The following is a 23,360-nucleotide window of genomic DNA, read 5'->3' on the forward strand; positions in this document are numbered from 1 at the left end:
TTTGGCGGCCTTGAACTTTTGCAACCCCTCCAAGGAGGTGGTCTTAGGCTCAACTAAAGATTCAGATTTATAAGACTATTATAGGCTGTACTTGGCACTAGTCTCTGTGGTATCCTGGACAGGAGCCCCAGTTTATCAGAGGTCAGCATCAGTTGTTCATATCTGTATGAGACCATGTAGGAGTACAGTCAGCCATCCAGAAACTATGTTCTCCGACTTCTCAAGTGATTGTCAGGTACAAGGAGACAGGGTCCACATTAGGAGCGATGGTAGTCCTGATTTAGAACCCTTATGCCGTTAAGAAGCCATTATTTCTTATAACAAGCATAGGCAAGGTTTCCAAGTTCCCTGAAAGGGACATGCCAGTTAGAAGAGTCACTGCATCTTTGGGAAGTTCAGATCTGTGGTATCCTCATCAAATATTTATAGTTTTCTCAGTCTAGACAAAACGTATTTACCAACAAAGGGTCATTTTAATTTGCCAACCAATATAGCAAATTACCCAGCCAGGTAAAAGAGCAAAATCTCACACAGAGGAGGAAAGAGTTCTTATTAAGCATTTGCCCATACTTTTCTTATGGTATTTATTTTTGCCTTGTATAGTGCTACCTGTCTCTTTTTCCTAATGCTGCTGTTCCTCCCAAGATCAGAAACTCTTTGAGTGATTGGAGTATGTTTTATATCTCTTTATCCTGTCTAGGATCTAACAAGTTACCTTAATCACATAGTGAACACCATCATAGAACTAACTATTCATTGAATTACAGTTTGTATGCTCCTTTGACTGTAAGGTAAATCCACCAAAAAAACTTGGAAAAAAATTTTCTGACTGGGATTTATCATAGATGGAAACAGAGTCTAGGAATAAACTTTCTGGGTGAAGTGATATAAACAGTGGTGTCCTCCTGCACGACTGGAGTTGCTCTTATTTTAATGTCTTTTTTTTTTTTCTTTTTAAAGAGTTTATTTATTTATTTGACAGAGAGAGAGATCACAAGTAGGCAGACAGGCAGGCAGAGAGAGGGGAGGATGCAGGCTCCCCACTGAGCAGAGAGCCTGATGCGGGCCTCGATCCCAGGACCCTGGGATCATGACCTGAGCCGAAGGCAGAGGCTTTAACCCACTGAGCCACCCAGGCGTCCTCTTATTTTAATGTCTATATGGCTTCTTTGAGATAGGGACTGCATCATGATGTGTCCAGATTCATTCTTCTATGTACTGAAATCATATGTTGTTAGTGGTGATAAAATACAAATTTGAGAATACTTCAGAAAATGGCTAAGGTTTCTCAATGGGAAATGACAGAAATACTAAGATATGGTGGTTTTTTGACTTTGGTATAATTATGTCAAAAGAATCTAGAAAATGAGGAGCCATCATGATGAGATCATCACTTTCTACAGAGTGTGTTATACTCATGGCTGGAGTACCCTGCCTTTCTGTTTGCCACATCTTATTGAAGAAATAAATGGATCTGAAGAAAGCTAAATGATCACCAGGGCTTAGGGGCTGTGTTATAAAGACAGTTAATAAGGAGAGCCTGGTTGGCTTGGTTGGTAGAGTATGCAACTCTTGATCTCAGGGGCATGAGTTTAAGCCCCACTTTAAGTGTAGAGATTACTTTAAAAACTTTTTTAAAAAGATGGTTAATAAGATTGAGACCTATGGGGGCACCTGGGTGGCTCAGTGGGTTAAGCCTCTGCCTTCCGCTCAGGTCATGATCTCAGGGTCCTGGGATCGAGCCCCACATTGGGCGCTCTGCTCAGTGGGAAGCCTGCTTTCCCCTCTCTATGCCTGCCTCTCTGCCTACTTGTGATCTCTCTGTCTCTGTCAAATAAAAAAATAAAAAAAAAATCTTTAAAAGATTGAGAACTATGAATCAAGAAACAGGATAGTTCAGTGGATTGACCCATCTATATGGACAGGTACTTAGTCACTTAACATTAATACATAAAAACTAGGGAGCCCCTTTAGAGTTGTAAAGAAAGGAGTAAAAGATGGCAAAGTATTTCTTTGCAAAGCTTTTGAATAAAATGGCTCTTTCCAAGGAGCTTACATATCAGTTCTTGGTTTAGCATGTTGGATATTAGATTGGGTGAACAGTGACTCAAATGCATTGTGTCTGATTTTGTTAATCTAATTAACCTCATGTGTGTGTATTAAGTGTTCCACAAAATCATGTTGATTTTTCATTGACATGCTTAAGGCTGAACATACCTATGTATAGTCCTTTTAAAAACCTTTCCAACCAGAAACCTTAAAGTTACTACTTTAAAAACGGTTAGGGGTGCTTGCCTGGCTCAGTTGGGTAAGTATCTGACTTTGATCTCAGCTCAGGTTTTGATCTATTCAAGCCATGTTGGTTGTAGAGATTACTTAAAAATAAAATCTTGGAAGAAAACACAGTTATGTAAAATCTAGATGTACAGGGGTGCCGGGTGGCTCAGTCAGTTAAGCATCTGACTTTGGCTGGGGTCATGATCTCAGGGTCCTGGAATTAAGCCCCTGTGCTCAGTGGGAAGTCTTTCTCCCTCTGCCCTCCCCTGCTGGTGTGTACTCTATCTCTCTCTCTCTCTCTCTCAAATACATAAATCAAATCTTTTAAAAAGTCTAGATGTACAGTAATATTGAAAAAACCTTTTAATTAATTTAATTTATTCATTTGAGAGATACAGAGCACAAGCAGGGGGAGAAGCATGGGGAGTGAGAGAAGCAGCCTCCCCACTCAGCTGGAGCCTGATGTGGGACTCAGTCCCAGGACCTGGAGATCATGATTTGAGTTGAAGGCAGTCACTTAACCATCTAGCCACTCAGGCACCAGAAAAAAATAATTTTAAATGTATAAAAAATCTCTGCTGTCAATGATAGAGATTTACTTGCTTACTTAGCTTTTGTGTCAAAATTATAAATGATTTAAGTAGTGACTGGAACTAAAATTAGAACATTAATCCCATTTTGTTGTTCCACCATTTTCTGTCTCTTATTTTGTTGGTAGTAAATAACTTATTACAGTAATAGGTCCTTGTCTCTTGGATCATTTTATTAAAAAAGACAAGGTAAGTACAGAAAAGTGACATGCATATCACTGTGTGTCCCTGTTAGATTAGTGATGCATATATATACGTTGTAGCAGTAAAATGTATTTTATGTCACTGGATAATATTCTGAGTCACTGACCTAGAATTTTAAAACCTTATTATATGAACATTAAAGATTCATGATTACAGATTACCTTTCTTGATAATAAAGCTTAGTCTCTTACTATGTGAAGAATCATGTATTTATGGACTCAACTTTAAGAAAAAATATTTTAAAATTCTGCTTTACAGAGGGATTACCAAGGAATCATTTTATTTCAAGGCACTTACTTCAGTATAACTTTGGGAGTATACTTTTAAAAAAGAATGAACTTTAAGAGGACTTAGCACATATTTAGTGCTAAGTATTTACCAAATGATTTAAATATCAATAGTGTTTTTGATAACTTGCAAATTTAGTGATTATTTATAACAGGTGTAGCTAGACCTTGTACTTAGAATCATTGTTGGAAGTTTGAATTACTGTGGATTCAAGGTTTTAAAATAATTAAAAAGTAATTTCAGACTGAATATTTAGTTACATCTGAGAGACATTTCTGAAGAAAAAAGTAGCGTTGCATATCTGCATGATGCGTTATAGTTGAGAAAATGCATCTTCATATCCTTTCTATCTTTTGAGTTTCATCCATATTGTTGGGAAGAACGTGAAGGGGGATATTTATCCCTACATTATAGATAAAAAGTTGAGCTTTAAAAAGGCGACTACTCAGCTGTACCCATTGAATGGCCAATCTTAGACACAAATGTCCCAATTCCATGCTTAAAAAAAAAGTTTTAATTAATTAAAATAATCTCTACGCCCCACCTGGGGCTCGAACTTAAAATCCTGAGATCAAGAGTTGAATGCTTTTCTGACTAAGGCAGCCAGGCACCCCTGTGTTCTTTTTTAAGAGAGAAGATGCCTTGTTAATTTTGATGGCGTTTGGAAGAAAGAAAGAATAAATTCATGTGATAAGATGGTTGATAGCCTACAGAAATATTATATGAAAGGTAATAAGTTAATAGTACAGTAAATAAGTGCTATAGGAATCCATAGGATTTATAAAAATTGTGATGAGTAGAAGCCGTTAGGAAAGTAGTCCTTGAGCATGTGAAGTAAGCTTTGAGAGATGTGTTGACATCAAGAAGTAAGGGTTAAAATTCCACAGATAGAGGCTTAGAAATAGAAATCCCCAGGATATCTTCCTGAGTTTGGGAGGAAAGGAAATAGTATACCATTCTTACATGTACCTATTGAATAAAGGATATTAAATATAAGATGAAAAGGTTGGGGAATGTAAAAAAAACTTTTCAATAAGGAAGTGCAAAAATATATACAACAGTAGGGAATACAGTGTAATAATTGCAGGTGCCCATTACTTATCTTCAGTAGTATTCCAAGTTTTGGAATCTTGTTTCATCTATTTTACAGTTTTATTGAAATATTTTAGAACAAATTCTTAGGTCATTTTACTTGTTTTCTCCAATATACACCATTTACAGATAAGGATTTTTTAAAAACCACAATACTATTATTTTGTATGGCAAAATTAATACTTTCTTAATATAAAATACCAAATTCATCTTCAGATTTCCCTTACTTGTCTCAAAACTGTCTTTTTGTAATTGGTATATTCAAATTGGCATCCAGACAAAATCTACACATTGTATTTGATTGAAATATCTTTGAATCTCTTTTATCTGCAGCAACCTTTTAAATTTATTTTCCCTCATACTATATACTGGTAAAAAAATGGGAGTCTTTTGGTCTGTAGAAGTTTTAATGTTCTGGATTTGGCCTGTTGGCTTCCTTTTGCCGTCATGTATTAATCTACTTACTCCTGTGTTTCTATAAACTGGTACTTTGACCTAGAGATGCGATTAGCTTCAGATTTGTTTTTTCCCTCTCTTATTTTCCTTTTTTCTTTTCAGCATGATACTTTAAAAGTGGGACCTTGTACCTTCTGTTGCATAGTATGAGAGAGGCACAGAAAACTTGGTTGTCTAACTTTCAGTGATGACAAGAAAGATCAGCGGGTTCAGGTGTTGTCAGCCTTATCTGTCCATCAGCTTTCAACCTTTCAAGGTTTTAGCATCCATTGGCTATCTTTTGCCTAAATCCGTCATCTCTAGAGGGTTGAAAATTCGTGATTTTTCTACTTTGATCATTCCTTCTGCATTTATTAGCTATTAGGGAACTTCCAAAAGAACCAGTCAGTATTTGAGTGTTGGCTTAGTCAACAAGAGAGCATATTTCTTTTTTAAGAGAGCATATTTTTAAATTTGGTTTTAGAGCCAAGTTGCATATTAGAAACTCTGTATGCATTTCATGTCCTCCATTTGTGGGAAACAGAATTCAGAGTTTTGAAAAAGAGAGTGCATGTACAAATTCTGTTTTGACCATTTGGCCGTACCTTATTGCATGTATCTATCTATATTTATTTTTGAAGATTCATTTATTAGAGCATGTGCGAACAGGGGTAGGGGCAGAGGGAGAAGAAAAAAAGCACATTTCCTGCTGTGCTCAGAACCAAACATGGGGCTCCATCTCATGACCCTGTAAGATCATGACCGGAGCCAAAACCAAGAGTTGGACGCTAGACCATCTGAGCCACCCACGTGCTCCTCTTAGTGCTCATATATTATGAATACTTTAATTGCATGTTATTTTTTTAAACACTGAATTCTCAGATTATAGAGTGATTATCTTTTGGAAAGTTTCCCATGGATAGAGAGTATCTCTTTGATAGTGATCATTGTTTCAGTGATTTAAAAACACATACAAAACCATATATGAGTGAGTACAAGTAAGTATCTTACTACTTGAAAACTGACATCAAAATTATAAAGGTGAAATCTTATCGGTCTATAGGATGAAAACAGCATGATTTATGTTTTGATACTAATTATATATAGAAATATGCTAATGTTTCTTTATGATAAATGGTATATCTATATTCGTATTTATATGTGTGTGTGTATATAGATATATATATAAGTATATAGGCTAAACAGAGCACTATAGCAACTGTTCACATAAAAATTTGTTATTGCATATTATCCCTTTAGCTCTACATAAGAAATTTATTAAAGCTTTATGAAATGGTCCAGAAGATTTTGAGGGAAACTTCTATAATCTCAGTATAGTGGTTTTTGTTACTAAGAGTTCCTGCCAAGGTGTTACCCATCTATAAATATAGTAGGTTTGCTTGGATATAATTAGTCATTTTTTGACTGGATATTTAAAGGAGTTCTCCTCTTACATATTGTTTTATGAATAGTATTACAATAAACATCTCAAATCTGCAGGTCTTCATCTAGTGGGAATTACTTTCTTAGGATAAATTCCTGAAAATGGCATTACTGGATCAAAGGATGTTTGACTTTTGGTATTTGTCACAAAGTTGTTTTCATGTTTACAATGTTACAGAAATGTAGAGTTTTGAGGATATTTAGCACCATGAAACTTATAAAGAATATTTCTAATGATACATGTTGTATGACTTTTTTTAAATTCTATCTTATGGTTCAGGAAAAATCCTTAAAATATTTTTTTCTTAAATGTTTTAAAAAAGATTTTATTTATTAGAGAGTATGTGTAAGTGGGTGGGAGGGGCAGGCAGAGGGAGAAGCAGACTCCTGCTGAGCAGGGAGCCTGAAGCGGGGCTGGATCCCAGGACCCTGTGATCATGACCCCAGCAGAAGGCAGACGCTTAAACTGACTGAGCCACCCAGGCACCCCATCAACCAGATTTTTTTTAAAAAGTGACCATTACCACCTTCTTAAAATTACTTTTGGTATAAGCAGCAGCATTATAAATGAGGATCTTGATAAAGAATTTCTGCTTTCTTCTATTGCCAAATAGTCAGTGGTATAGCTTTAATTTGAATCATGAGGTTATGCATTTGTGACTTATTTACATGCTTGAACTTAACTGCTTTTGTGCTGAAAATTTTTTTATACAGAACCATTAACTACTCCAAAATACCGAAGTTTTTGCTATACTCTTCAATAGTATTTTCAGAGTTTGATCTAATTCTTTAAGTCTGAGTCTTTCTCTTTTGACCAGAATACCTCCATGTTGCCTTAGTAGTAGTATTATAGATCTGGAATTCCCTAAATTTCACTTCTTCCTTCAACATAATTTTTTTTATTTTTTATTTTTATTTTTGAATATTTTATTTTATTTTTTTGACAGAGATCACAAGTAGGCAGAGAGGCAGGCAGAGAGAAAGAGAGAGAGGGGGAGGAAGCAGGCTCCCCGCTGAGCAGAGAGCCCGATGCGGGGCTTGATTCCAGGACCCTGGGATCATGACCTGAGCTGAAGACAGAGGCTTTAACCCACTGAGGCACCCAGGTGCCCCATCTTAATTTTTTTTAAAAAAAGATTTATCTATTTGAGAAAGAGGCAGCATGCTCAAGCACAGGCGATTGGAGGGGCAGAGGTAGAGAGGAGGGGAGAATCCTTGAGCAGCCTCCCAGCTGAGCATAGAACCCAACATGGGGTTCAATCCTGGGACCCGGAGATCACAAGTCAGGTGAAATCAAGAGTCAGATGCTTTGCTGACCGAGCCACCCACAAGCCCCGACTTCTTCCTTCTGTGTAATTGTTGAAGAATTTTAAAGCAATCAATATTGTAAAACACTCAAAGGCAGTTTGCTAGTACCTATCCATTTTATATGCATTTACCCTTCTGTTGAGCATTTCTATATCTTAGGGATCATACTGTAGAAATACTCCCATGTATTTTAAGGAGATACATTGAACAGTGTGCAAATACAGTGATACCTTTAACAATGAAAAACAAATCTCACTAGTAAGGAAATTGTTTTCTTGGGGCGCCTGGGTGGCTCAGTGGGTTAAGGAAATTGTTTTCTTTCTTTTTACTTATTTATTTAGTTTTTAAGATTTATTTATTTACTTGGCAGACATCACAAGTAGTCAGAGAGGCAGGCAGAGAAAGAGATTGGAGGAAGCAGAGAGCTGCTTCACGGAGAGCTTGATGGGGGCTCGATCCCAGGACTCTGGGATCATGACCTGAGCTGAAGGCAGAGGCTTTAACCCACTGAGCCACCCAGGTGCCACTGTTTTCTTTCTTTTTAGAGAGCATGTGTAGTGGGGGGAGGGACAAATGGAGAGGGAGAGAGACTCCCAAGTGGACTGTGTGCTGAGCATGGAGCCCATGTGGGGCTAGATTGCACAATCCTGAGATCATGCCCTGAGCCAAAATTGAGTCTGACACTTTAACTGACAGAGCCACCCAGGTGTCTTCTCCCGAATAGGGAAATTGTTAAGTACTATGTACACTTATATATTGAAGTCAGTAGTTATTAGCAAAAATAAGGTAATAAGTATTGACATTGACAAATGGAAAAAGCTGATTATGAAAAAGCAAATACAGCATATTCTCACTTTTTATAATTTTAAAAAGATTATTTATTTGACAAGAGAGAGGGAACAGGCAGGGGGAGTGGCAAGCAGAGGGAGGGGGAGAACCAGGCTCCTGACGAGCAAGGAGCCCATGCGGGTCTCCGTCCTAGGTCCCTGGTATCATGACCTGAGCCAAAGGCACCCACCCAACTGACTGAGCCACCCGAGTGCCCCTGTATATTCTCAGTTTTTGAAATAAACAGCTCTGGTGGCTGGGTGGTGGTCATTGAAGAGGGTTTATGCTATGGTGAGTGCTGTGAATTTTTTAAGACTGATGAATCACGAACCTGTACCCCTGAAACAAATAATACATTGTATGTTTTAAAAAATGAAGAAAAATAAACAGCTCTTGGATTTATTTATGGATAGAAAAGATTTAGAGGGAGTTACATGGCCTCTTAACATGGGTATGTTTGAGATTTGGATGAAGACATCTTTCACTTTCTTATGTATTTAAGTTTTATGCAGTGAGAATGTGTCGATTTTAAAATTTAAAAATTTCTTTTTTAAAAGAAAGTAATCAAATAATTTTTAAAATAACAGCATAGGCATTGATTTTCAAAGTATTCAGAACATTTTTTGGAGGCTCTTCTGCTATTTCCTCCAGAACCATGTGACAACTTCAGTTTGTGCCTCCGTTCTCTCTTGGTTATGTAATACTAGGTCTTAACAACAGCAGCCACTTAGAGCTAAATTGAGACTTTGTACAGGGGAGTGGGGGGGCAGTATATCAAGAAGCAGTTGACTATAGAAATATGAAACTAGGGTGTAAGTACATGAAGAAGTATTAAACCATGACGAGTGCAAAAGTACTAAGTTCTAAGGGCAAGTTTTTAATGCGAGGTAAGATAAGGAGTGTTACGAAAAAATCTTCTCAGTTGGTGGCTGCGATAAGAATAAAGGCACAGAAACAGGTCATGTTTTGTGTATGCAAGCCAGAAAGTAATTTCATTCTGAATTGGCTTCAGAAGTAGGTTTACTACCACATTGATCAATAGGAATTACCAGGATAGGGTTCAGGAAGATTGATATGAGTAAGGAAATTGGGAAAGTGATACATGTATAATGTTAGGCCAGGGAGCTTATATGTCAGTGATAGTGGGTGAGTTGTTAGTCCCATTTGTATAATTTGATGGTCAGGTCATCACCTAACCATTGTAGGCGAGAACTGCTGATCTTACTCTACCTGCTGCTTATATTTTTTGGTAAGCAAACCTTGGTTCGTTGTGAAGTTTTCTATTTCTTAACTTTATTTATCATTTATTTATTAATTACTGTTATTTATTCTTAAGTATTCATTAACTTTAATGATATTTTCCAGAGTCTCGTTACATCTTGGCACACGAACGTAGACCTACAGTTTTGAACATTGAGATGTGTACTTGACATTGACATTGGGTTCTGTGTAGATTCAGTGTGTTCTTCCTCCTGTTTAAATTCTCTCTGCCCCTCTTCTCCTCCCTGTGTTCAGTGTCCCCAGTGCCACTGAGTATATTAAAGAATGTTTAATCTCTGATCATTTTTCCTAATAAGAGGGCAGCTATATTTGAACATGGAGGTAAGATACTATTTTACTTAAAAGTTTTGTTGTTAGGACACAGAATCTAGATAGGATATATGGGATATATCTCGTCCAAAGGGTGTCTGCCTACTATGAAAAAACATTTGTATAGAAATAATGACATTTGTGTAGAAACAATTTCTATGAAATAAATGCTTAGAATTTTAAATGGATGAGCAGAACAAAAATGAGTGGAATTCTCTTTAACGCACCTCTTCCCCCTCCAGACCAGAATCCGTAGAAGCTAGCCCTGTGGTAGTTGAGAAATCCAACAGTTATCCCCACCAGTTATATACCAGCAGCTCGCATCATTCACACAGTTACATCGGTTTGCCCTATGCGGTAAGTGTCTACTATTTCTCTCAAAGGGTACTTTTTTTTTTTTTTAAAGATTTTATTTATTTATCAAAGGGTACTTTTTATATCTAGAGGTTGAAAGTAGATGTGGTATTGTGCCTAAAACAATATTTAGAAAAAATACTTGTTTTATATTATCTAAATAATTAGGTATGTAATTTATAGTTTAACTTTTTATTACTCTCACTATATTGAGGGATTAAATTCTAAAAGAGGCATTCCCTAGAAGTTTTATTATTAATCTTACTCTTATCATTATGCATTTTATGCTATTAATAGTTTAGTGTTATAATTCTTTACCTTCTCTATAAAAAATAGGGTTATATTTACTATCTACTGTTGATTCTAAATTATATAGTAATTTTATAATTATATAAATGCTACTTATTGAGCACTTATGTGCCAAACTTTAAACATTTTTACATGTATTATCTCATTTAATCTTCCAAACCACCTTCATCAGATGGGCATAATTTTTGTCCCCATTTCATAGCTGCAAAAATGAAGGCTTATCTAAACTCATTCACTTGTTGCATAGCTAGGTACAAGTTAGATTGTAACAGTTACGGAACTGGACACATTTGTGATACTATCCAGGTAAATTATGAGGGATTTTTACCTCTGGGACCAGAGTAAACACCAAATTTTTAAAAATCTATATAGAGATGTCTTTATTAGTTGTTTTTGTTATTCTTTAAGAATGTCTCCACATTCCCAAGGTTTTTTGTGGGTTTTTTTTGTTTGTTTGTTTTGTTTTTAACCCTTATCTTCACATCTTGTACCTGCTTCTATCTTGAAGGCAGAGCTCTTTAACCAAAAGACTTGGAGGATATCTTTTGATTAGGGAGGTGAGGGCATGGAGTTTGAGGGAAGTCCCCGTGCAGGTGACTGAGATTGGGTAGACATTTTCACTTACTAGTATGGCTTAATATCTAGCTTCACCAAGTCATTATTTTAAAGGTATTAGGGAAGAAATGGGTCAATTACATATTTCTTGAATATTCAAATTAAGGATTGACTTTTATCTAAGTTCATACTGTTGTTGGAATTATATTGTGCTGTATTTGTGTTCAATTATCCAGGACCATAATTATGGTGCTCGTCCTCCTCCAACACCTCCGGCTTCCCCTCCTCCATCAGTTCTTATTAGCAAAAATGAAGTAGGCATATTTGCCACTCCTAACTTTGATGAAACTTCCAGTGCTACAACAATCAGCACATCTGAGGATGGAAGTTATGGTACTGATGTAACCAGGTGCATATGTGGTTTTACACATGATGATGGATATATGATCTGTTGTGACAAATGCAGGTAAAATACCTTATGCTGTTCATTTACTCTTCTTGAATGTTGCTAACCTTTGATTGTTATTCTTGGAGAAGATAAAGTCACTTTTAAAGGAATTGATGAACGCATTTTTTTTTTTTTTTTTGATGCATTGCTAGTATCAATGCAGTGTGTTTTGCTAGAAAAATTCCTTATGGGAAAGAAGCTCTGTTAGAGTTTGTTAGAAATCCTCATTGTTAACTGAGTAATAGGCAGTCAGTTCTGAACTTCATTCGTATAGGATCCCATCTCTCTTTTTGCTCATCCAATAATAATACAACTACACATAGTGGTAGACAAGATAGAAAAATGAGCCCTCTGAATTTCCTTTGGAATTATTTGTGCTGTATAGTCAACTGTGATTTTCCAGTTTGGGGGAATTATACATTTTGATTGATGTTTGTTTGACCTGACTCTCTCACCTCCTTTTGACTTGAACCTTGCAGCCCTCTGGAGTCTCCTTGAACCAGAACCACAGTCTCCCCTCCCCCAACCCTGGTTCAACCACCAAGAAAGGCCTCCTCCCCTAGAGAAGGTGTGATTGGGACAGAAAGTGGGGTTTTGTTTTCCTTTTTTTTGTTTGTTTTTGTTTCTGTTTTTTTGTTTTGTTTTGTTTTTTGATTTGTTTTGCAGGGGAGGGAGTTGGGGAGGATGGAGAGGGAACTGTAGGATTTTAGCCTGAAAGTTACTGAGTCCATCCCCTGTACAGAGTGGGAAGCAGAGAGGATTTAAGCAGTGTACTGTAGGGGGTAAATATTTTGGTGGCTTTACACAATTTCCTAGGTCAGATGTTTGTGGCAATGCTTCATTATTTGATTTGAAATAGTATAACATATACCCATATTTGAGTATGAGTGTAAAAATACATCTTAGAGCCAAATATAAATTACTTTGCATTATTTGTAATATTCTTCCCATCTGTTACATGATTAGGAGTTGAATGTTACTGATAAAAACATGCATATAGGGTTATATTTAAAAAAGCTGATTTACTTTTGCCAGAAGGAGGGAATTAGTCTTAACTGGAGAGTGAAATTTGACATTTTTGTGTAAAGATGTGATATTTTGAATTAATTTTAATAAAATTATTGTGATACCTTTTAAATTTAAAAATAAATACTCCTTACCTGTGACACATATCATTAGTATGAACAGTCACCTCAGTAAATTTATTCAGGAGGTAAATTTTAAAACTAAAAAAAAACTTCAATGATAACTTTTCTTCATTATTTTTTAAATAATTAGGAAATTTTAGTTCATATTTTAACTGATCATGTAATAATAGCTTTCTCTTAGCTGATCTTGTCTAATGTGATAAATTCCTTACCATTTGGCAGTGTTTTCATTTTAATGCAGTGTTTTCTTTCGATTTCATTACAATGATCTAGATATAATATAGAATTATCTCAATTAGAAAATAGTGAAATAGTCCTTAGGATTTATACCTGTCTGCAAATTCTTGAAGGACCAGTTCAGTTTTTGGATTGTTCAAGGTATTTGCTTCTCAGCAACTGCTCTCTGTTATGAATCTGGTTTTTGTTGTTGTTGTTGTTGTTGTTCTATTTTTCTACTGCTTAATCTGTAGTATATTTTCAAGGCTTTACCTTTTTTCCTCTCTTTTTGTTCTGTATTGCTTCTGTGTATGTCCATGTACCTCCTGCCTATACTCCTCTTTCAAGTTTGACACCTAGAGCTCAGATCATTTATTGCATATTCTGGTTTTGTTTCTACTTTTATCTGCATGACATTATTACTTACCAAATTTAATTTAGTTTGTTATTCTAACCTCCCTTGTCAGGTGCTCTGCTTTTATTTCTCACTCCCCCCCCGGCATCTTATATTTTGTTACCTTCCACCTTCTACCAATTCTTTTCCCAGCTTTCCCAGTTTAGAAGTGAAGAGCATACTATAGTTAACTCAGTAGGGATATATTTGAAATGGCTAATTATTATATAAAGAGTAATTAAGATCTATCTCTCTGTCTATCTATCTATCTATCTGTCTGTCAGCTTTGGGCCAATTAAAGTCCAGGCAACAAAATAAGTAATAGTAGCAAATTGAGAGATTGCCTCAAAGTGATCCATGTATTCCATAAAAATAATTTGAGGACAGAATAGGTTTAATCCCTATCCTTATGGAATGTATCTTGGATTCTTTAACTTATCTTCTCTGCTGCTTTTTAGTTCTGTCCTTCTTTAAGTTTTGGAATGTTGGAAAATCATCTTAGTTGTTTTTTCTACTTTGGGTTTCTTAACTTCTTTGAATTAACTGTATACCACCAAAGCACCTCTAGTTTTACCTCGTGCCTGTCAGAGGAGATCTGTACACATCCTGAATTTTGAGTCCTGTATAATCTGACTACACTTTACTAATCCAGTTTATCCCCCTTTATGTCTCAGAATGAAAATCCCCCTTCATATTGATAATTGCCTGCTGGCTGTTGCTCCTTATATCTGTCTACTTGAGAAAAGTTCCTATAATGACACCTTTTCTTTCTAATCTCCCAAATGAGGTTTTAATTCAAATCCATTATTCGCCAGGGTTATTTTCCGATTAACTTAAAATAGTGTGGACATCTTCATGCTGTGACTTTTGATAATGTTTATAATGTATACTACCTTTCACATTAAAAGTTATATTTGCTTTAGAAATATATATATATATATATATATATATATATAAAATCCTGTATTTGTACTCCTGTCTTTGCATCTCAAAGTTTTATCTCCCCAAGGACATATTTCTATGAATTCCTCACAGCACCTTTTACAGTGCTAAACTCAAAGTGCGTGCTTACTAAGTTGATAGTTAAATAGACAATCAAATCTTAAATTAAGAATATTCTATTAACATTTTATATGTTCTGCTTTTTCTTTAAGTGTTTGGCAACATATTGACTGCATGGGGATTGACAGGCAGCATATTCCTGATACATACTTATGTGAACGTTGTCAGCCTAGGTAAGTTGTGCATACTTATAAGATTGCCATTTAATTTACTGAAGTAATCTTCTGTTAAGAGAGCTTTATGTGTGAATTCTGGATTAAACAATTAATGGATTACTGTGTTTCATCAGTTCTAAGATAAACTTTTCATTTTTATGTTCTTTTTTTTTTTTTTTTGTATTCTGACATCTCTAAAAGAGTCTTTCCATTGATAATATGCCATAGTTTACTTTGTGGAGTTTTTTTTGTTTTGTTTTGTTTTATTAATAGTGCATAAAATAGTAGCACATCTTCTAAGTGATGGCATCTTTTTTCATGGTAGTGCACTATGTTAAGGAGTTACTAGATCCGTGTATTCCATAAAAAAAATTGTTCCACCACCCTGCTTCAATAATTTTCAACAATTTTTTTTATTTAAACTGTCATATATATCTTCTCCCTTTCACATATTTTAATGGGAGTCCCAGATACAGTATTTCATACACATGTATCCCTATGTATTTCAATATATATATATATTTATATGTTTTTCAATATATATCTGTAAAAGAATTTTTAAAAAATCAACCCCAAACCATTATTATACATGCAATAAAATTTATTATCATTCAGCCACAGTTAAAATACTGATTGGTTGATATACATCTGTCTCTTAAGACTCTGGTAAAACAAACCTCCTTCCATCACCCCACCAACTCTGGTCTCACTTTTAAGGAACTGAATTGTTTGTTCTGACTTGTTTGCTGATTGCATTATCATGATAATAACCAGTTTCTATATCCTTTGTATTTCTGTAAACAAGTGTGTGATGGGATTTTTTGGGGAGTGCTGAGAGGAGGATTTTTCATAGACTGTTCTGTCAGGTAGCACATAATATCTGGTTGTCTCTGTGATAGGACACATTGATAGTCCTTATTTAGATCCATTAATTTGTTAGGGGTTGCAGGTTAGTGCCATGTTAATCTTATTGCTTATAACTTATTAGCTGGAATATTTCTATAGAAACAAACTCTCCCAAATTAACTGTTCAGTGCTCTTAAGAAATACAGTTGACCCTTGAACAGCGTAGTTGTGATCTGTGCAGATTCACTTAAATGTGGATTTTTTTCTTTTTTTAATGTGAATTTTTTTCAATACAGTATATAAATGATTTTTATGACTTCCTTAATCACATTTTCTTTTTTAAATTAAATTTTATTTGAGAGAGAAAGAGAGGGCATGAGGTGTTGGGGGGAGAGGCAGATGAAGAGGGAGAAGCAGACTCCCTGCTGAGCAGGGAGCCAGCAGATTCGAATGTGGGGCTGAATCCCAGGACCCTAGGATGATGACCTGAGCTGAAGACAAGATGCTCAACTGACTGAGCCACCCAGGTGCCCCCCCTTAATTACATTTTCTTTTCTCTGGTGCACTTCTACTGTAAGAATGTATAATGCATATACCAAATATGTGTTAATCAACAGTTTATGTTATCAGTAGGCTGACACTCAGTAGTAGGCTTTTAGTAGTTTAAGTTTTTGGAAAATCAAAAATTATATGCAGATATCTGATTGCACGGGGGGGTTGGTGCCCCTAACTCTTCATGTTGTTCAAGAGTTAAATGTATTTCGGTAAGGAAAGGCAGGATAAATGCTTGTTGATTCTGACCCTTTATTTACTAGTGTTCAGAATACTGAAAAGAAATTTAAGTATCATTATGAATTCAGGGATTTAAACATCTTGGATATCAGTCTGTTGCAGTTATCATTCTTATTGATACTCAAATTTTGTCCAGTTTTGGTCATTGGGAACCTCATCAAGTTTGCTCTTGAGCCCTTATGACCGTATCCTACTGGTACTTGATAGGTTTTGTGCTTTCTGGTATAAGAAGTCTCGAGCTTATTTTATACTCTTGTGCCTCTGAGAATTGGTTTTCAGTTGTAGAATCTGAGAGCTATTCATGCTCCTTTCTACCGGATTGGTCATGTTCCTAGGTCTTTGTCTTTTTAGACAAAGCTAGGAAATTACGTTTTGTGTGTTATTTTTAAGATAAAGTACATGAGTTTATACAGATAATTGCAATTTAAATTTAGGAATATAAAGTTTTCATTTAGCCGTTTCTGTATTCCATTTTTACCTCCTAGTTCCCAGCAGTATAGACAGTAATGTAATTAGAATCTCACCAATTACTTAGTTGCTTCATTTCATAGAAAAATACAGTGGTCTCAGAGCAACAATACCAACACTAGCACCAACCATATGATTATGTAAAACAGTTCATTTTATTTATTTATTTGTTTGTTTTTAATGTAAACTCTACACCCAAATTGTGGCTCAAATTCATGACCTTGAAATCAAGAGTCGCATGCTCCACTGCTGAGCCAGCCAGGAGCCCCTATGTAAAAGAGTTAGAACTTTTTTTCTTAAGTTATGTTCCACAAGGAATGTATAGTTACTGTGTTTAAAGTCCCTTAAAAGGATTTCACTGTGTGATTATAACACCAGCTGAATACACACTATGTTGATGTTATTTTATTTTTGATTTTTTAAAATAAAACCTTTTATTTTGAGTTAATTACAGATTCATATACAGTTATGAAATAATACAGAAATTCTGTATATACTTTACCCAGTTCCCCCCTGTAGTGACATGTTGAAATACTATTAATACAGTATTACTGTTAGGATATTGACATTGACACAGTCAAGAAACAAAACATTTCCATGGAGAGGATCCCTAATGTTGCATTTTACGGCCATACCACCTTCCACTTCTCCCCCCACTCTCATACCTGACCTTTGGCAACTCCATTGCTGTAATCTATAATCCATGGCTATAATTTTGTCATTTCAAAAAATGTTATATAAATGGAATCCTACAGTATGTGACCTTTGGGATTGGCTTTTTTTACTCAGCATAATTCTCGGGAGAGCCAGCTAATTCGTTGCATGTTACCAGTATTTTGTTCGTTCTTACTGCGGAGTAGTGTTCTGTGATATATATGTACAGTAACCACCTACCCACTGAAGGATATTTGGGTCTTTTCCACTTTGGGGCTATTACAAATAAAGTGGCTGTGAACATTTGTGTACAGGTTTTGGTGTGAGTGTTAAGTTTGTCTTCTCTGGGATAAATGCCTAGAAGTGCAGTTGTTTAGTCACATGGTAGTGGCATGTTTAGTTTTACACAAAATTGTCCAACTATTTTGTGGATCAGTTGTACCATTTTACATTCCTATTAGAAATATATGAATAATCTAGTTACTTTTTATTTTTAGGATTGTTTTGTACTTTATTTTTATGACTATATGCTAATGTGATTATGTCCTTCCACCCCTGAAGTAGGATAAAAAATGGATTATTCTTTCCATTGTTTCCTTATTAGAAACAGATATATACATACATATTTGTATTTCTTACCTTACTTAGGTAAGTGATAGTATATTATAGTTTTTGCCACATTTCGTTTTTTCTCTTAAAAATATTTGCAGAAGGTCACTTTATACTGGTATGTAGAGGTTGATTTCTTTCCATCACTCCATCTTTTTCATGAAATAGCGTTCTTTTTTTAACAGACTTTTTGCTGTTTCCTAAGTAAAAGGTTTTTTTCTTAAAAGTGCAGTAGAGTCACTTAACTGGCCTCTACTGCTAATTATGCTGGATAAGATCTAACTAAGGCAAGGGACAATACATATATTTTATACTTTTCATTTTTCAGTAAGAACATATTAGAGAAATTGTAGTTTATCACGTTTAAAACCAATCTGCTTATACCTAAATTCATGAAAGTTTGATAAATAATCATTAATATTTTAATACAGGAGTTTGGATAAAGAGAGGGCAGTGCTACTACAACGCCGGAAAAGGGAGAATATGTCAGGTAGGTGAAAAGAATCTATACCAAATGAAGATAAGTGTGATGGAGAGAATGAGTGGCCTGCGTATTTTAGTCAGATGTAAACACCTTAGCAGTGAATGTTGATTGTGTATATGACTTAAAGTCAGGTAGAGATTTTAAATAGTCTTTTTTTTTTACAGATTATAGAATAAGAATGTACTTATTTTAGAAAACATAGGAAGTAGAGGAAAATAAAAATTATAAATCATCCGTGTTTTTCTACAAAGGTAAATTGGTTTAAAGAAGTATTAAAATATGTTTGCGTTTCAGAGAGATGGTGATCCGTTAGTTTATCATATGGAATAGTAGTTTTTCATTTTTAAGAATAGATTTTAGAAGTGTAACTGCAATATAACTTTCATTTTGGCTTAAAACAGTACTAGGTACAAATGGTTTTGAATAATCATAGTTTATTAAACTTGTCCTGTTTGATGGACATTTAGGAAGTTTCCAGTATTTTCCAGTACCTTCAATGAAACCCTCCTGGATAAGTTGTTTTTTTTTGGCGGCGGGGTGGGGGGGGGGTTCATTCACTTTATCTTTGAATACATACTAGAAATGGGATTACTGGGTGAAAGAGTAATAAATGTAGAATTTTGCTAGATATGGCTAAATTCCCCTTCATAGGGAATTGTGAATTTCCTTGCAGCTTTCCCACAGTCACACCATCTCTGTGTAATGTCAGACTTTTGTATCTAGTTTAGTGTTTAAGAAATGGTACTTGTAGTTTGCATTTGAATGTGTCTTTGAGGTGAGAAAGTAAAAAAAAATGTTCTTCAGACAGATGGAGATAAACAGTTTGCCATGTAGCATGCCATGTAGTTTGTTTTTTGTTTTGTTTGAAATCGTATTACAAGTACAATAGTTTCTGTTTTGCCTTGAAAGATGGTGATACCAGTGCAACTGAGAGTGGGGATGAGGTTCCTGTGGAATTATATACTGCATTTCAGCACACCCCAACATCGATTACTCTAACTGCTTCGAGAGTTTCCAAGGTTAATGATAAAAGAAGGAAAAAAAGTGGGGAGAAAGAACAAAATATTTCAAAGTGTAAAAAGGTAAGTTTTTCCTTTCTTAAGATGTATATATGGAAAGTGGTGGGAGCTGAGTTTTACAGGAAAGGCAGATGAGTATTGGATGGTAGCCAGAAAAGGTGTTAGAATCTTAAGTTTTTTAAAACTCATTTTAAAATTTTAATATGTTTAAAAGATTGGAGCGTAATAGAGAAGAATGCACAATGATTTGCAATCATCGCTAGTGAAACTAGTCATAGAAATGCAAAAGCTAAAATGATATAGAAAAAATTGCTGTTTTAGAAAACAGAAGTGGGAGTCCTAAATTTTTAATACCTTATGAACAGGTAAAGGAGCACAGAATGATTGTGAATGACTGTTTATATTTATTCTCTGAATTATATTTAATCATTTTAATAAGCCCCCATATTTATTGAATTCCTTATCATGTAGATTTTTTTCACTTAAATTCTATGTGATAAATTATCCCAAGGATGTAGAGGCACAGAATCATTTCTAGGCCACTTTTTCATTAAGTTTGTTATAAATGCTTTTGAAGATTTTTGTCTGCTAAGGTAAAAAATACTTTTCACAATGACTACATTGCTATTGTAGAGTGAAATTATCCCAAGATATGTAATCAGGGTTTTTCAAAGAAAGCATTTTTTTCCTCAAGTAATTCTTTACGATATCATCTGGTTGTTTACTAGGCAGTGTGTACTTTGCATTTTCTAATTTCACCTCTCTGCTTAAAATGTACCTTGACTATAGCAGTCTTCACGCATTATGTCCCTGTCTCCAGTTCTGCCATTCTTCTACCTGTATTTTACCCATTGTGGATAGTTTGTTACTAAATTCTACTTGTACTTTCTGGGTGTTAGCTTTTTCTTTTCTTTTTTTAAGTAAGCTTCACACCCAGTGTGGGGCTTGAGCTCATGACCCTGTGATCGGGAGTCACAGGCTGTACTGACCGAGCCAGCCAGGTGTCCTACTGGGTGTTACTTTTCCTTATGCTGTTCCTTTAACCATTTAGAATGCTCTCTTCTCAGGAGCCTGGATGGCTCAGACAGGCGTCTGCCCTTGGCTCAGGTCATGATCCTAGGGTCCTAGGATAGAGCCTGCTTCTCCTTCTCCCTCTGCCACTCCCCCTGCTTGTGCTCTCTCTCTGTCAAATAAATAAAAAAAAATCTTAAGAGAAAAAAAAAAAAGTTACCTGAGGGGCACCTGGGTGGCTCCTTCAGTTAAGTGTTCAACTAGTGATTTTGGCTCAGATCGTGATCTCGGGATAAGACTCAGCCCCTAGTTGGGCTCCATCCTCAGAGGGGAGTCTGCTTACCCTCATCTCTCTCTCCTTTTTATTTATTTTTTCTCTCTCTCAAATACATAAATCTTTTAAAAAATATGTTACTTGGAAATTTTATCCTTGTATATTTGTTTCAGGTCCTTTGGTTTAACAGATCTATTTTTTGAGTAAAGCATAGATTTCTGATTTTTTTCTGGCTGGAATGACTTTTGGCTATTTAAAATGAATCAAAGTTATTTCAGAATATTGCTTTGTATTTGAGAGATTTTTTTCTCTCGTGTTGTTAGTAAATGTTGACAAAGATTAGAAAAAAAAATCCAGGAACTGTGCATAGAAAAATCTAGTTAGCTGTATCCACTCTTAAGGTTTTACTATTATTTGAGGTTAATATGTAATAAAAAATATATAACAAAAGGATATATACAGTTTTGCTTTTTACTCAGCCTGTTGCTGTTACAGTTAATTGTTAAAAATTTGAATGGAGTTTACAGTAGATGTTCTGGATAGATAACAGTTGTTAAACCGTAGCAAGGTATTGGTGTCTCAGCAGTTCAGGACTTTGACATGAAGTATTAGTACTGTTGTTTTTGTTTTGTTTTTTAAGCATGGAAGGGACAGAGGGAGAGAGAACCTCTTTTTTTTTTTTTTAAGGTTTTATTTATTTATTTGACAGAGACACAGCCAGAGAGGGAACACAAGCAGGAGGAGTGGGAGAGGGAGAAGCAGGCTTCCCACCCAGCAGGGAGCCTGATGCAGGGCGATCCCAGGATCCTGGGATCATGACCTGAGCTGAAGGCAGACACCCAACAACTGAGCCACCCAGGCACCCCGAGAGAGAGGCTCTTAAGCAGCTCTGTGCTCAGAATGGAGCCTGAGGTGCAGGGCTCCATCTCCTGACCCTTAGATCATGACCTGAGTAGAAGTAAAGAATCTGACACTTAACTGATTGAGTTGCCCTGGTGCCCCATAAAGTATTAATATTAGTAATAATGCAGAGTAGCATAGAAAAAGACATGTATTGTGACTATCTTTCAAATTCTTTTTTTTTTTTTTTTTTTTTTTTAATTTCAGCAGCATAGCTATTATCCAGCCTCAAAAATCTTTCAGTCATCTTTACTTTTGGACATTCAGATTGATTTTCAAAAGCACTATTAATTTTTTCCTTTGGAATGTCTCTTACTTTTTAATTTTTCTTCTTTTGCTTCTACAAACTCATCTAAGCCCTCATCACCTCATTGTATTGCAGTAATAACTTACCATATTTAATTTCTCCAACTTTATCTTTCTGCTTTGCAACATCTCCTGTGAATATTGCTCTTATATCTCTTTTCTGCTTAGAAGTATTTTATTGATTCTTCTACCGTAAAGAAAAGCTTAACTGTATTCGAGTCAGAATCATAAAATCGGACTTTTTAAAATAAGGCTTCCAAGATCTAATTTTTAATTTTTAGCCAATTTTATTTCATACTCTTCAGTAGGTACAAGTGCGTATATTCATTTTTCCTTGACTGTGACATATTTTTTCCTATTTAATGCCTTCTTTCATATTTTTTATAATTTTTTAGAAGATTTCATCTGAGAGAGAGGGAGAGCACAAGGGGTGTACAGAGGGAGAAGGAGTACCAGACCCCCCAGGGGCAGGGGGTGGCTTGATCCCAGGACCCTGAGATTATGACCTGAGCCACCCAGGTGCCCCTCATATTTCTTTAGTATTAGAATTGGGTTCCTTTCAGTTCATCTCTCTGAGTACATCCATTCTCCAAAGTCTACCTAGCTCTTTTCCCATGTTTCCCATGAAGGTTCATTGCCTTGTTTTTGTTGTTAGTAAATCTTGCTTTCTTCTAACATGTAGTCTACACACAGACTTGACACTTAAATATATTTGGGTCTATATTGCTTACTCTCAGCTTATGTTTGTTAGTCCCCCTAGAGACTTTTAGGGTGGAGTGATGATGAAGATAAATGTTAAATACCACTTCAGGACCCAGCAGATTAGTGAGCTGTCACTAAATATTTATTGAATAAATACAACTCTCTTTTACCACAGTGCTTATTTCTTAAATAGCACAAGTTCAAATCACTTACTAGTTGACTTAGAGAATTAAAGTAGTAACATTATTTTATCACTCCCCAAACTCATGACTTCAATAAAATTATTGTAATATTTTTAATACCCTTTCAATTTAAATCAGATATTTTTCCATGGTTGTAATAATTGAGCACACAGAAAACGTGAGGGTTTTTTGGGCAGTATCATATACATATTCTTATGTTCTTACATAATCTGCCTTCTTTTTTTTTTTAATTTGAGTATAGTTGACATAAATTGTTATTTTAGTTTCAGGTATACAAAGTTTGCACTCTTTTTATTTTTTTTTTTATTTGAGAGTGGGGTGGGGAGAGAGAGAGCGAACACTCATGAGTGCAGAAGTAGAAGGGAGGGGCAGAGGGAGAGGGAGAAGCAGACTCCC

General features: G+C 35.4%; 1 protein-coding gene across 6 annotated transcripts in view; it reads left to right on the forward strand.

Moving 5' to 3' along the window:
• KMT2E (lysine methyltransferase 2E (inactive)) overlaps positions 1 to 23,360 on the forward strand; it is a 95,441-nt gene that overhangs the window by 39,628 nt on the left and 32,453 nt on the right. For 5 of the 6 annotated variants that reach the window (XM_032873326.1, XM_032873325.1, XM_032873330.1 and 2 more), the window contains 5 exons: positions 10,298 to 10,412; positions 11,510 to 11,739; positions 14,634 to 14,714; positions 18,497 to 18,555; positions 19,459 to 19,631. In XM_032873326.1, coding sequence (XP_032729217.1) covers positions 10,298 to 10,412; positions 11,510 to 11,739; positions 14,634 to 14,714; positions 18,497 to 18,555; positions 19,459 to 19,631 — 658 coding nt within the window. Of the gene's footprint in view, positions 1 to 10,297; positions 10,413 to 11,509; positions 11,740 to 12,391; positions 12,504 to 14,633; positions 14,715 to 18,496; positions 18,556 to 19,458; positions 19,632 to 23,360 lie in introns of those variants that run through there. The other variant, XM_032873331.1, reaches the window with a different exon arrangement.

The sequence above is a fragment of the Lontra canadensis genome, unplaced genomic scaffold, assembly GCF_010015895.1.
Source record: "Lontra canadensis isolate GAN:19392208 unplaced genomic scaffold, GSC_riverotter_1.0 scaffold48, whole genome shotgun sequence".
NCBI classification, from domain to species: domain Eukaryota; kingdom Metazoa; phylum Chordata; class Mammalia; order Carnivora; family Mustelidae; genus Lontra; species Lontra canadensis.